The sequence below is a fragment of the Gracilinanus agilis genome, chromosome 2 (genome assembly GCF_016433145.1).
Source record: "Gracilinanus agilis isolate LMUSP501 chromosome 2, AgileGrace, whole genome shotgun sequence".
Classification (NCBI taxonomy): domain Eukaryota; kingdom Metazoa; phylum Chordata; class Mammalia; order Didelphimorphia; family Didelphidae; genus Gracilinanus; species Gracilinanus agilis.
The window spans coordinates 476,146,586-476,162,503 of NC_058131.1; the positions used below are offsets into that span (position 1 = coordinate 476,146,586).

At 36.5% G+C, this 15,918-nt stretch overlaps 1 protein-coding gene across 2 annotated transcripts in view; it reads left to right on the plus strand.

Annotated features, from left to right (window-relative positions):
• Positions 1-15,918, plus strand: part of PCNX1 (pecanex 1) — a 220,483-nt gene that overhangs the window by 185,235 nt on the left and 19,330 nt on the right. For both annotated transcript variants that reach the window (XM_044664916.1, XM_044664917.1), the window contains 3 exons: positions 9,338-9,568; positions 10,447-10,721; positions 12,461-12,666. In XM_044664916.1, coding sequence (XP_044520851.1) covers positions 9,338-9,568; positions 10,447-10,721; positions 12,461-12,666 — 712 coding nt within the window. The remainder of the gene's footprint in view (positions 1-9,337; positions 9,569-10,446; positions 10,722-12,460; positions 12,667-15,918) is intronic.

Here is a 15,918-nt window from a genome sequence, read left to right on the forward strand (position 1 = left end):
CAAGACACTCTTTCCATTTCTGCTCCCTTTATTTGCCCCAAAGTTTTGGGGCTGATTGCCATGATCTTAGGTTATTTTTTTAATGTTAAGCTTCAAGTGAGCTTTTACACTCTCATCTTTACTCTCATCAAGCCATCAGAGTGGTATCATCTTCACATCTGAGATTGTTGATATTTCTCCCAGCAACTTTAATTCTGGCTTTTGATTTTTCTAGGCTGGCATTTTATGTAGATGTAGTCTGCATATAAGTTAAATAAATAAGGTGACAATTTGTAGCCTTATTGTACTCCTCTCCCATTCTTAAACCATTTGGTTCCATGTTTGGTTCTAACTTCTTGCACTGAATACAGGTTTCTCAGGAGATAAGTAAGATGATCTGGTACTTCCATCTCTGAGGATTTGCAGCATTTGGTTTTGATTCACACAGTTAGAGACTTTAGTAGAGTCAATGAAGTAGAAGTAGATGTTTTTCTGAAACTTCCTTGCTCTCTCTGTAATTCAACAAATGTCTTAGACATAATCTATTTTAATAAAGGAATTTATACATGTCATAATATCATCATAGAAAACATGAAGAAATGTAATCTGAATAGTAGTATAATCAGTTGGATTTGGAAGGTAACAGATTTAAAAAGACTTTAGGTCAATGATGGGCAAATTATGGCCTGCTGGCCAGATGCAGCCCCCTGAAATGTTCTATCTGGCAGCACGACATTTTTCCTAATCTGACGAATACAATGAGTAGGATACAATACAATGGAACTTTGAAAGAGTTGCCTTAGAAACAAACTGACATATGAGCATTTCCTTTCCTTTGGCCTCCTCTTTAAAAAGTTTGCACATCATTGCTTTAGGCTAAAATAATGGATGGAATATAGGAAAATAAAATGTATTGGAGTATGCTAAAAGTAAACTCAAAGGTCAGGATTATGGGAGAAAGAACAGGAGAGAATATTTAGAAAAATCTATATCAAATTATTATGGATAAAATTAATCACAGGAACTAAGTACTGACTTTAAAAAAGAAGGATTCAGTACAAAATGATAAAGTGTAGGATGAAGTAATCCTAACAATTATAACCTCAAATATGAATAGACTTCCCAATAAAATTAAAAGATAATGGCATAATGAATGAGAAACCAAACCTAAATTTGTTGCATGTAAGAAACATGTTCCTGGGGGTAGCTGGATAGCTCAGTGGATTGAGAGCCAGGCCTAGAGACAGGAGGTTCAAATCTGACCTCAGACACTTCCTAGCTGTGTGACCCTGGGCAAGTCACTTAACCCCCATTGCCTCGCCCTTACCACTCTTCTGCCTTGGAACCAATACTTAATATTGATTCTAAGGCAGAAGATAAGGGTTCTAAAAAAGAAGAAAAAAGATACATGTTCCTCAACTGCTCCATCAGTAACTACCTATTAACTATTTTATATTTACTTTGTATTTATTCTGCATATGCTTAACACACACACACACACACATACACACACACACACACAGCAGTGTCTCCTGATAATATATACTTCAAGAGCAGGAATTTCTTTTTCTTTTCTTTTTTTGTTCCTTTATACAGTAGGACCTTGTTTTACATGAACTCAACACACTCAAATTCGGGTATATGCAATTGGCAATCAAAAAAATAAAGACAGAAAATATGTAAAATAAAGAATTTTAAATTGACCCACTAAATCCTCACCATTTCCCCAAGTGGTATAAAGTCTTGTAGCAGTTCACCCAATCATGCTCATTCTTTCTTTGAGAAGAGCTGGTATTAATTATTACAGTGTTTTGCACCAAACATTAGCTCCTGCATCAATCTTTGTCCAAATTTCTCATTTGTCACAAATTGTATCTGCATTAGAGCAGTGCTTCTCTTTCTTTCAGTAACACAATTTAATTATAAACAATGGCCCCAAATTGCAAGACTAGTGATGCTGGTAGAAGCTTAAGAAAAGTTTTAAAGTGCCTAAGTATGTTTGTTTAAGAAATATTTACTAAATAATGGAATTCACTAGTATGCCTGATTTTTAACTTATGTAAAGAGCCTTGGAATATATTGGTTTTGTCAAATTAGGTCCCACTATATTTCAGTGCTTAGCACTGGGCCTGGCATGTAATAGAGCCTAAGAAAATGCTGATTGATTGATTGAAATAATTAAGTCAAAGAGAATGAGAGAAAGCTTAGTCCTTCACATTTAATCATTGTTTATTTCTATTATTGTATACACTGTTCTCCTGGTTCTGCTCACTTCATTTTGCATCTCTTCATGTAAGTCTTTTCAGGTTTTTCTGAACTCATCTAGTTCTTCATTTCTTATGGTGTAATAGTATTCCATTACGACCATATGCCACAGCTTGTTCAGTGATGGACAGTCCTCAGAAACTACATTATTCTTTAAAGGTACCACAGAATATTTTTTTTATAAACCCTTACCTTCCATTTTAAAATCAATATTGTGTATTGGTTCCAAGGCAGAAGAGTGGTAAGGGATAGGCAATGGGTGTTAAGTGACTTGCCCAGGGTCACACAGCTAGGAAGTGTTTGAGGCCAAATTTGAACCCAGGACCTCCCATTTCTGAACCTGGCTCTCAATCCACTGAGCCACCCAGCTGCCCCCTACAGAATTTTTTTAAAAGATGTGATGGTACATTTTACTTATTTTGATATCCCTCAACCAATGAATCTTCTTTTTTAACAAAGGAAAACCATTAAGTGAAACTGATCAACAAACAATGATTACATGTAACAGCACGAGCATTCTTTACTAGTATAGTCCTATTCTACTTCTGCTGAGAAGAAAAAGAATTTCATTTGTAAGATTTAATCAATATCAATAATTCCAAGTATTAATTTTATAGAGTTTATTAATAATCACTTGAAGTAGAAAGAATAAAAAAGAAATAGAAGTATAAAACCTAATTATCTAACAAAAATAAGAACACATGAGTAAATTCTCTTGCCTGGCTCAAAGCCAGCTTTCGCATCCACAATCAGGGGAAGAGAGAGCAGAGGTGGGTTCAACCAGAACTTTATCCTATGTACGTATACAGACAGTGTTTGCACTCAGCATGAGGATGCAAATGGGATGCTGGGTAAGAGAGTCCTTGGGAACAAAATTCTATCCACACACATTATCTCTTCCCTGAGGCCAACATTGGGCATTGCAATTCATTTAAGGTCAGCTCAGCTGTTTTTTTAATGTTGTTACCATTGTTGTAGCCACTGTATATAATGTTCTTCTGGAACTTCTTATTTTGCTTTATCAGTTCATATAAATCTTCCCGTATTTCTCAGAAACTTTAATATTTCTCATTTCTTTTAGTTGAATAGCATTTCATTAAATTAATATACCATGATTCATTGAACTATTTGCTAATCCATGGATATTCACTTTGTTTCATTTCTTTTGCAAAAAATTACTATTATTTTGAGATATTCAGGCCAAAAAAAAAAAAATAAAACTGGATCAGGGGGCAGCTGGGTAGCTCAGTGGAGTGAGAGTCAGTCCTAGAGACAGGAGGTCCTAGGTTCAAATCCAGCCTCAGACACTTCCCAGCTGTGTGACCCTGGGCAAGTCACTTGACCCCCATTGCCCACCCTTACCACTCTTCCACCTATGAGAAAATACACCGAAGTACAAGGGTTTAAAAAAACAAAACTGGATCACTCGGTAAAAAACTATAAGATAACTTCCTAACTTTGGCAAGTCCCTTAACCCAAGTGCCTTTCCCTTACCACTTTTCTGTCTTGGAACCAATATGTACTATTGATTCTAATATGAAAGGTAAGAAGTTTTTTTTTAAAGTGTATGAATAGTTCATGGACTTTTTTTTTCAATAAATCCACATTGCTTTCTACAGTTAGATTGAAGTTAATTTGCTTGTCTTCCCACATAAATAGCCCCATAGACAATAAAATAATACCATTATCCTATAATATAGATATATACACATCTATATGCATAAGTAAGATAACATATAAGATCATAAAGGAAAATCTTGAAAAAGGTTTCTTTTTTACCTACCATAAGACATAGATGATAACACTATTAATAGAGGAGACTTTCATTTTCTTCTTTAGAACCAACTAAATCTAATAGAGAATAAAGCAACAGTTGAACAGCTAGAATTAGATTTAAAAAATCATGATAGAAATAACCTCCATTGCCTAGCCTTTACTTCTCCTCTGCCTTGTAACCAATACTTTGTATTGATTCTAAGATGAAATGGTAAGAGTTTTTAAAAGTAAGAAAGAGAAATTGAATTTAATAAACAATTCATGATAAAATTAAAAAATAATTGATATTGGAGAAATTCTGAGGACCTAAGTACCACGAGTACACATTGAGTAGAGCTATGACTTGATCCATAGTGGAAAAATAATTTGAATTATGACAGAAAAGTCATTAAACTGTTTTTTGACCTATAGTCCCAGTACCAGGCATATTCTTCAAAGGAACACAAAACTGAAAGAAATGTCTAATACATTGTAATATAAAGGAAAAAATGCCTGACTTAGACTGAAGATGGACTTAGTTCTGCCCATAATACTTCTTTATTCTCTGATCTCAGGCAAGTGCTTTCACCTTTCTAATTCACAGATATATATATATATATATATATCCATTTGTTAAAATGTGTATGATAATAGCTGTAGGTCTGTTACAAAGACTATATCTATCCATATACATTTTTTCAGTTTGCATGCAAATTATATACAAAAACCAGTTATTGATACATATGAGTATTAACATTTGTCAAAATATTTGTAGCAACACCTTTTGTGCTATCAAAAACTGGAAACAAATTGAGTTCCCATTAGCAACAAAAAGGCAAAAGGAGAAGAGGATTGCAGAGGATGAGATGGATAGTATCATAGAAATAATCAACATGAAGTTGGACAGTCTTTGAGAGAGAATGGAGGATAGAAGGACTTGGAGTTCTATGATTCATGGAGTCACAAGGAGTCCCAACATGACAAAACAACAAAACTTTACAGTTTTATAGAGAAAGAAAATCTCCTGCAGGCTAATTTTGTTACCCATAGTCACATAGCCAGTTAGTATAAGAGGCAGAGTTTGTACTCATATTTCTAATTGTGGGCTGACTGATATTTATACTATATATCATAATACTTCTCAGAAAGAGATGAGGCATTTGAGAAACAGACCATGAATGGGACATAGAGGCATGATAATTTATAGTGGTGGGAGACTTCTGTTACCTAAACATCTGTTGAGTTCTTTCTTTGCCGAAAGTTAAATAGCAAATAATTCCCTGGCTTTCCTTAATGATAATTTTATCATTCAAAAGGTAATGAAAACAATGGAAAAAGTTCATTTTCTGAACCATATTCTCATTGTAAAGTAGCATAAGTTGGAGTCATCATTCTATATTAAATTCATCATCATGAAAGAAAAGAAAGCTGGAAATGGCCTGACATGCACAACATGTTTTTGGAGAGCAGATTTCAAAGGAGGTTAGCTAATGATTCTGTAAGGGAAATCACCTCAGAAGAAACAGGAATCTGAATACTAATTGTTCCCACTTTCATAATGCTTTTAAAGTTTATAAAATACTTTCCTCACAACTTGAATATGAGGTAGATTATCCCCATTTGAGGGATGAGCAAACTGAGGTTTGAGAACTAGTAAGCATCTGAAGCAGTACTCAAACCTAGGTCTCCTATAAATCCAACCTTGTTTAATATGCTGGCAAAACCAGTAAATGTGATTCCTGATGTCTGCCAGATTATAGTGCCTAAGAGAGCTAGTCAAGACACTGGAAAGGGAAATAAATTGAGCCAGTTTTCCAGAAAAGGGAAAGATTGAAGCCTGCAAACTATAGGTTAGTGAACTTCAATTTCTGGTAAAATTTTAGGTAACATCTGCAAACAAAAGCAGTGATAATACTCCATTGCTTCATCAATAGCAGTTCATGTTTTTCTAACCTCACTGTTTATTTTTGACAGGGAGACCAGATAGATAGAGGCAGGATACTGTAATCTGTAATCTGGCCTTGAGATCAGGGAGTCCAGTGTATGAAGCCCTGGGCAAGTAATTTGATCTTTCTGTGCTTCCGGCAACTCTAATTCTCTAGGAGTCTGCTTTGGTGGAAGGATACTGACCCTGAGAGTTTCCCATATTCCAGAATTATTGATAAAGAGAATACTATATGTAGATAGTGTTAAGTAAATCTAGCCAATTATTTAACCTAGTTTCTCATGCTATTCTTATAGACAAGATACAGAACTAGACTAGTTTGTAATATAGTTAGGTGGATTTGGAACTAATCAAATAGACCTACAGAATAGTTATTGATGGTTTGCTGCCAATTTGGAAGGAAATTTGTGATAGAATGCCTCAGGGATTTGTGTTTGACCCTTTGTTTTCCACATTGTCATCATTAATTTGGAGAAAAAAAAATTGGCATATTTATCAAATTTACAAACCTGAGGAGCTAAAATGGTGGATGACAGTGTCTAGATGTAGAAAGTATTTGATAATCCAAAATTTGGGGCCAAATCTCCTAAGAAGAAATGTAATAGGAATAACTATAAAGTTTTATATTTAGTCTTTTTTTAAAGAGCCAGTTTCACAAATACAAGAGTTATGGTTAGATAGGAATTGATATGAAAAAGATCTGGGAGTTTCATTGAACCACAAGCTCATTGTGTATCAACAATTTGCTATGACAGCTGAGCAAACAACTGCATTTTTATACCACATTATCCAGGCCTATGAAAGAAGTGGTGACACTACAGTGATCACATCTCATGCTGGTACTGTGTTCAGCTCTTGGTGTCACTTTTAGGATGCACATTGAGAAGCTGAAGAATATCCATGAAAGATACTCAGGATGATGAAGGGCCTCAGAATTCATGCTACATAATCATCAATCGAAGGCATCATGGATATTTAGTTTAGTAATGAGAAAATTTGTAAGGGACATGAAAACTACCTTTCAAGTATTTGAAAGGTGCTCACCTTAAAGAGGGAGCAGATTCGTTCTGTTTGACCCTAGTGAGTAGGACTTAATGCAATGCAAAGTGTTTGAGTTACAGAGGCAGATTTAGATTCTGCGTAAGGAAAAATTCCCTTATATTATGAACTTTCCAGAAGTAGAGTAACCTCTCTGCAAATAATGGGTCTCTCTCAGTAAAGGTCTATATACCTTTATCAGGTCAACAGTCTCAGTGTTGGAAAAGAAGATAATCAGAGAACAGTGATGATGGATTGCTTTTCAGCTTGCTATCAGCTTTATTTCCTTCATGGCAATTGATATTTGGTGATGGGGCAGTGGGCTCCCTTCCCTCCTTCCTTTTTTAACCCTTTGCCATCTTGTGCCTTCTTGCTGGATGTTGACTAGCAGAAGGAGTGTTCCATTGGTGGCCCTATTCATATGTAAGCTGGGGCTTGCTGTTCTCCCAGAACCTCCTCCATTTAAGGAGACTGCTGAGAGTTCATCCATTTCTTCATTTCCCATTTGGCTGTACTCTTACAGATTTCACCCTCATGTCCCCACACCAGGTACCACTCTCCTCTTCTCCCTTGTGCTTTTCAGCTTCTTTTTGTATGTTGTCTTCCCCAAATAGATTATGATCTCTTGGAGAGCAGGGACAATCTTTCTTTTTCATTAAAAAAAATAATCCCATTACTTAACACAGTGTCTGACACATAGTAGTTCCTAATAAATGTTTTTTGTTTGACTGACTAAAAGACGGGGTTGGATAAGACGGCTGGCCTCCGAGGGCCCTTACTGACCTCCCAAAGCCCATAATCACTTCAGATGCTAGTTTTATCTCTTTCCTCTGGGCTTCTAGATAGTTCACCTGTAATTTCTCTGTAGTTAAAATACTGTCAGAGTGGTCCCTATTAACAGGACTTGCCAGTGTATCTCTCCTTTCCTTCTCACTACTATTGGGGATTTCCTTCTCTATTGAAGTTTGTCATACTGCCCCTCCCCTCCAACTAGGCTTCTGCTGATCAACATGTACCAGAGGAAAGAAAAAGAGGACCTCATATTCCTACCATCCCAGGACTTTCTTCCACTGCCCCATTACGGGGTAGCAGCAGCCATGAAGAAAATAGGGAAGCTCCCAAAGAACCAAGTTTGGGAACAAAGACTCCAATCAATTTCTCATCATTGTTCTCTTTCTACTCTCTTCCCCAGTACTGAGTCTCTTTAATAGCCCCCGCTCTGTGTTCCTGAGCCCTCTCAATCTTCATTCTTGTCATAACCACCTCATTGTATACCCAGTCTTTGGTTTTGAGCCTTAGAGATCATACAATCTTTATGGGCAGCTTCTCAGTGAAGATTTTGCCAGAATTGGATCCCTAATCCAGTGCTGTGAGTATGATTTATCAGTTATGTATCCACACGGAAATTTTCTAACTGGATTTGATACAGGAATCATCACAAACCTGGTAGAAATTTATTCATATATATAATGATATTCATGAATATATAATGATATTCATGAATATATAATGATATTCATGAATATATAATGATATTCGGGGCAGCTGAGTGGCTCAGTGGATCGAGAGCCAGGCCTAGAGACTGGAGGTCCTAGGTTCAAGTCCGGCCTCGGACACTTCCAGCTGTGTGACCTTGGGCAAGTCACTTGACCCCTACTGCCCACCCTTGCCACCCCTGGGCCAAGGACGGTCCCTAGCCCGGATGAAAAAAGGAGGAGGGTTGGGCATGGGGCTAGCAACCCCACCCTGTAAAAACTACATCTGCTAAAGAAACTGCAACCTAAAGTAGGGGCAGCTGGGCTAGCTCAGTGGATTGAGAGCCAGGCCTAGAGACGAAAGGTCCTAGGTTCAAATCTGGGCTCAGACACCTCCCAGCTGGGTGACCCTGAGCGACTGTGTGTCCCATTGCCTACTGGTTGTGGCCCTATGCTCCTAGAATGGAGTCCCAGGATAAAAAAAAAAAATAATGATATTCTTATATATATAATGATAATTCGTGATTTGCAGAACATTTTTGTTTAATATATAAAATAATCATACTTTTTGAGAAAATATTAAAATCTGTCATAACTAACATGTCATGCTAGTTTAATATTTTTAAATTAGCCTTAATACAGTCATGTAAGAAGAGAAGTCATTTCTGACAGGTAGCAGGAACACATTAACAAAATAAAGCCAATGCTCCAGAGCTAACTCTTAGATTGTTTATATATCAGTAAATGGATTGAGGGAAGTCGGGTATTGCTTTTATGCCAACTCTAAATAACTTTTATTCCAGATATAGACATTTAATGTTAAATTTAGAGATTTTTCATCTTCTTTTTAAAAATGAATAAATATTGTTTCCCTGCTTAGGATCATTTTACTTCTCCAGATGAGTATGATGACCCTACTGTTCTCTATGAAGCCATCATGTCTCATGAACAAAATCTGGTAATAGCTCATGAAGGAGACCCTGCTTGGAGAAGTGCAGTGCTCTCTAATTCTCCTTCCCTACTTGCTCTGCGCCATGTAATGGATGATGGCACCAATGAATACAAAATCATAATGCTTAATAAGCGCTACCTTAGCTTCAGAGTTATCAAAGTAAGTTCCTTAAACGCTGATTTATATCATTTAGAATATCTTTCATGAGCCTGGTGGCTAGTCTGTGGTTAGATGTTCCATTGGAATCATTTGAGTTCCTTATAAGTTACCTCAAAATTTCTTTAAAAAAAACAAAACACCATGCCTTTCTGATGGAAATTCACATCATTGCCCCCCAAATGGCAATAATTATGAGCACTAAATTTGATACCGATTGTCTCATCTCTATAACTTTTTTATGTATTTGAAGCCTTGACATTACTCATTTGAGGGGGGGCTTAATAACAATTTAATTATATTTGGGTGCTCCTTTACTCATTATCCATGAAGTCTGAGCAGCATCCTAAGCTGGCATAATATGATTTTGCTTCAATAACTGGTTATGCAAAAGCATAAATTCCTTTGTAGTGATTAAATATTATTTGTAGTTAGCTCTTCAGTCCTCACTTGAGTTTTTAAACCATAATGGTATCACTTGTCTTTTTTGTCCCTCAGACTTCAAAAAACTGAACTTTCAGATTCACACTTTGGTAGCTTGAAATGCCTCCTTTTTCATTTACTTCAGTATTATCAATTGTTTGCTACTGTTTCTTTCAAAAATGTCTAACAGGCCATTCATTCTTTGGTTTACATCCAGTTTAAAGTAATACAGAAAAGTATCATTCTTGGTTTTAGTATATGTCAGAAGTAGGGAACAAGCTTTGTGTAGTCCCATTAAGTATTTAACAACAGAAATAATATAATTGTAGTGAAGAAAATTGATTAATTTATCTTCCATTATATTTGTTTACTGATTTTCATAGTTTGTTCTTGTGATAGCTTTTAGATTTGTGAGAAAAATTATGCTTGGTTCTTAGACACTTTTCCCATGTTTACAGGTGAATAAAGAATGTGTTCGTGGCCTTTGGGCAGGGCAACAACAGGAGTTAGTTTTCCTGCGCAACCGTAATCCAGAAAGAGGGAGCATCCAAAATGCAAAACAAGCCCTGAGAAACATGATTAATTCATCATGTGATCAGCCTATTGGATACCCCATTTATGTCTCACCCCTGACAACATCTTATTCTGACAGCCATGAACAGTTAAAAGACATTCTGGGAGGACCTATCAGCCTGGGAAATATCAGAAACTTTGTAGTATCAACCTGGCACAGGTGAGCAATGGGGGATGGAGGGAGCATTTCATGATGTTTAATCATAATTTCCTAGAATTTGGTAGAATTAGGGTCCTTATTAATGATTGATGGTATTATCTGTGATTCCAGCTATTGACAGCTAGATCAAAGTGACATCTATCAGAAAAGATCATAATCATTTAATCACAGAAACAGGTTTTCCATTTGGTTGTTTTTTTCCTTCTAAATTATAATATGTTATACTGTTAAATTTAGTGTAGAGCAGTTAGCAGGAAGAATAGTTCACTAATTTTGTTCCAACTGAGTTTTTTTTCATTCAATTCCATCAGTAGGGAATGTGCTATATGATTATTAAGGTTTGTGATTGTTTATGTGCTGCAGAGGTATGACTTCATTCATGAAACTGAGTCATGTACTACATAAGGCATTAATTCCCCTTGTCCTCAGTGTGTATGCACATTGCTGGAGGCTTCAGACTAGGAAAACCTTGGATCACAAAGTAACTTTAGAGCCAAGGGAGCTCAGGAGCCTTTGAAAAGAAAGACCAAGAAGTCATTGATTACTAGAAGCACTGATTATTATTTAAGAGCTATTTGACCAGGAATCAAATAGGCATCCTGAATCCTTTTCTTAACTCTGTCAGAAATTCCTTTGTCTCTGGAAAGTTGCATAACTTCCCATCTACAGATTCCCACCCGCAAACATAGAATTACATTTTTAAAAAATTATCCTTACCTTAAAGGCTAGGTAATGGGGGTTAAATGACTTGCCCAGGGTCAAACAACTAGGAAGATTTGAACCCAGGAACTCCTGTCTGCAGGTGGGGCTCTCAATCCACTGAACCACCTACCTGCCTCTATACAATTAATTGTAATATTTTAAAATTATAAGAGTAAGCATTTTCTAATTAAATGGAAATATCTTTAAGGAAGGTTTTCTCTTCTTAATTCTCCCTCCCTCTTTCTAATAATCATTCTAATCAGTGTAGGCACTGTCAGGACTCTGATATGCCTGTTTATTATTAGCTCTTATCATATGGCTTTAAGGGAGGGTCCTAACCCTTTTTACGTCAACTTTAATCAAAACTAAAGAGGGAACAGGAAATAGGTTAGTGATAGACAAAGGTACTTTCTTTTTTGAAGTACCCACTGTGATGGAGTCTACATGAAATGGCTGAGCTCTTGGATCTCCCTAGAAGGAAGAAAAGAAATCCTGTAAAATGCCAAAGAGATTTGCAGATTTCTTAGAAGCGCAAGATAACAATACAAATAATTGAGTTCTCAAGAGTTTAAAGTGGGACAAGTTTCAGTCATCAATTAGACACTGGCACTATGCTCTTAATATTATAGCAGTGTGTCTGTGCCTCTCCTTACAATGTAGAAAAGAGTATGTACAGTGAAGCAGATTGGGTGGGATGGAAGAGGATGGTGGTTCCTAGTCCATTCTTCTAAAATTCAGCAAAATTTCTTTGTTATGTTCAATGTGGTTTGTAAAAGTTAACAGAGTACAGAATAGAATTCATACCTTCAAGAATCTGAGCCTAAGGGGCAGCTGGGTAGCTCAGTGGATTGAGAGTCAGGCCTAGAGACGGGAGGTCCTAGGTTCAAATCTGGCCTCAGACACTTCCCAGCTGTGTGACCCCCATTGCCCACCCTTACCACTCTTCCACCTAGGAGCCAATACACAGAAGTCAAGGGTTTAAAAAAAAAAAAAAAAAGAATCTGAGGCTAATGCTTTGGGCTCTGTCTCCTTCATAGGTTAAGAAAAGGTTGTGGAGCTGGCTGTAACAGTGGAGGGAACATTGAAGATTCGGATGCAGGAGGTGGGACTTCCTGCACTAATAATAATGCAACAAATGCCAATGAACCTCACAGCAACATGTCACAAGGAGGCAATGGAAATTCAGGGCAAGGGCCTGGAGCTGGGCTCTACCCTCCTGTCACATCCCAACTTCCAACACTTGGTAATAATGAGATTCTTTGTGTAATACTGTTAACTTTTTAGCTCTATTGACTAACTGTGATGATAACTGGGTTTGAATATTTGACACATAGCTAGTTGCTCACTCTCTTAAGTAACTTATCCAGAAAACTCTCAAGCCAAAGTATATTCAAACTAGAATGGCCCATGGAATCTACTGTGGCACTCTCATTTCTCAGAAGGGGAAACTTAGATACCGAGATGTTTGTCTTCTAAGATGGCACAGCTAGTGATAGAGCCTGGTCTTAGAGTCTATTATCTTTCCTCTTTCCCACACTGCCTCTAATTCAGTTTGGTTCCTTCATCCATCTTTGATAAGGCAGTTTTAGGAGTAGCTCCATTATTGAGCCCTTTCAGAGGACTTGTCCTTCCTGTTTCTTAGCAAATTCTTAATTTCACAATTCTTGCCTCACCTTGATACTCAGTTTTTCTTGTTATAGAGTTTAGTAAAATAAAGATCCTCTTTCTTTTAAAGTATACTTGTGTCCTCATTAAGGAGCTACTAGTCAGAAGCTTTTTTTTTTTTTACCAATACAGATTTGTACCTTTTCTGCTAACAGTAGTGTTTGAGAGTTGCCTGGAGCATCTGCAAGTAAGTGACTTGCTCAGAAAACTTAGGTAATATGTGCCCGAGGTCTTTTCTCTAAGCTCCATTCTCTATCTGCTCTTCTACAATGCTTCTCAAAGACCCCCATTACCAATAAGAACAGGTTTAACCTCTTGAAAGATGTCAGAATGTTTGTTTTGCTTTTAGATTGGATAAAATTTCCTGACCTCCCACTTTGGTAGTCAGTTTGCTTCTCTCCTTGTTCTGATTTTGTCAGACTTATTTTTTTTTAATTAGCATCCTCCAAACTCCTAGTTAACATAATAAAATGCCCATAACATACATTTTCTGTATTAAAGGGGCATGTTCTGAATTGTTGAATCAACAGCTATGTCACAGTAGTGCCAAGTTGGGAAAACTGAATATCATTCACCTTTATTTAGTGCTTTATTCTTCCAAAGAGTTTATTGGGGGAATGCAGATATCTCCATTTTATAGATGAGAAAATTCAGGTCTCCTGAATCCAAATCTGAGGCCCATGTGCAGAAAAATTAATCTCCCACATTCTAACATTATGTATTATGCTACATGGTAATTAGATATAAAGAATGTAGGAGTGGGCTAAAAAAGAAACTAGCAATGTAATGGTTTTTCTTGGAACCAATTCATGTGTCCTGCCTTTCTCATTTACTAAGGGACAAATCTTTCTCCTGGATGTACTTGGGCCAGCAGCATCTCTCTCCCTCTCTCTCTCTCTCTCTCTCTCTCTCTCTCCCCTCTCTCTGTCTGTCTGTCTGTCTTCTTTTTTTTTTAACCCTTACCTACTGTCTTATAATCAATTCTAAGTACTAGTTCCAAGATAGAAGAGTGGTATGGGCTAGGCAGGTGGGGTTAAATTACTTGCCCAGGGTCATATAGCTAGGAAGTGTCTCTTTTTATTTAAGTATTATTGGGTGGCGGGGGAGGGTTGTTGTTTTTTTTATTTTGAGTTCCAAATTTCCTCCTTTCCTTTAGTCCCTTCCCCCACCCACATTTCTCTATGAGAGAGAAAGAGAAAGAAAAGAGAAAGAGAGGAAGGAGGAAAAGAAAGAAAGAAAGAAAGAAAGAAAGAAAGAAAGAAAGAAAGAAAGAAAGAAAGAAAGAAAGAAAGAAAGAAAGAAAGAAAGAAAGAAAGAAAGAAAGAAAGAAAGAAAGAAAGAAAGAAAGAAAGAAAGAAAGAAAGAAAGAAAGAAAGAAAGAAAGAAAGAAAGAAAGAAAGAAAGAAAGAAAGAAAGAAAGAAAGAAAGAGAAAGAAAGAAAGAAATTAGATAGATAGATAGATAGATAGATAGATAGATACTTAAATTTGCCCTCAGAGTTTAACCAGTTCTCTCTTTGGAGGTAAATAGCATTTTGTATTGAGTCCTTTAGAATTGTCATTGATCAAAGTAGCTAAGTTTTTCATAATTGATCATCATTACTATATTGCTGTTACTGTGTATAGTGATTTCATGTTTCTGTTGACTTCACTTTGCATCAGCTCAACTAAGTCTTCCCATATTTTTCCAAAACCATCCTTCTTGCCATTTCTTGTAACAAAATAGTATTTCATCACAGATATAATGTCACAATTTGTGTGAATTGATCCAATTATTCTGGGTGGCAATTGGGAATTATGCCCAAAGGGCTTTAAAAGACTGCCTGCCCTTTGATCCAGCCATACCACTGCTAGGCTTATACCCCCAAAGAGATAATAAGGAAAAAGACTTGAACAAAAATATTTATAGCTGCGCTCTTTGTGGTGGCAAAAATTTGGAAAATGATAGGATGCCCTTCGATTGGGGAATGGCTGAAAAAATGTGGTGATGGAATACTATTGGGCTAAAAAGAATAATGAACTGGAGGAATTCAATGTGAACTAGAACGACCTCCAGGAACTGATGCAGAGCAAAAGGAGCAGAACCGGGAGAACATTATACACAGAGACGGATACACTGTGGTACAATTGAACATAATGGACTTCTCTACTAGGAGCACTGCAGTGATCCAGGACAGTTCTGAGGGACTTATGAGAAAGAATGCTATTCATATCCAGAGAAAGAACTGTGGGAATAGAAACACAGAAGAAAAACAACTGCTTGATCACATGAGTCAATAGGAATATGATTGGGGATGTAGACTCTAAACCAGGGGTCTGCAACCTTTTTGACCGTGAGAGCCATAAATGCCACATTTTTTAAAATGTAATTTCATGAGAGCCGTACAATATGTTTAACACTGAATACAAGTAAATATGTGCGTTTTATGTAAGAACAACACTTTTAAAGTACAATAAGTCTTTGAACTATTTTTAATAATGTTATTATGTGCTAACCAATGATGAATAAAGTACATTAATGTGACTTCTGGTGCTGCATGGTTTTGCTGATTATTAATCAAAATTATTTTGATTATTAATCAAAAAACAAGACTTAATGGGGCACTATAGTACTGATATAACTGCACACATATATATAAAACTCCTTTACACTGATAAATATGAAAAATGATAAAGGCTGGTATAAATATATATATTAGTATTTTAATTAAAGCCATGCTGATATATAAAATCATTAGACCACGCGCTTGTAAGCATTCAAAACTGCCGCCTCCATTTTGTTTCCTGTCTCTACCTCCCAAATCTGCTGGCCAAGACCCTACTGACAAAAG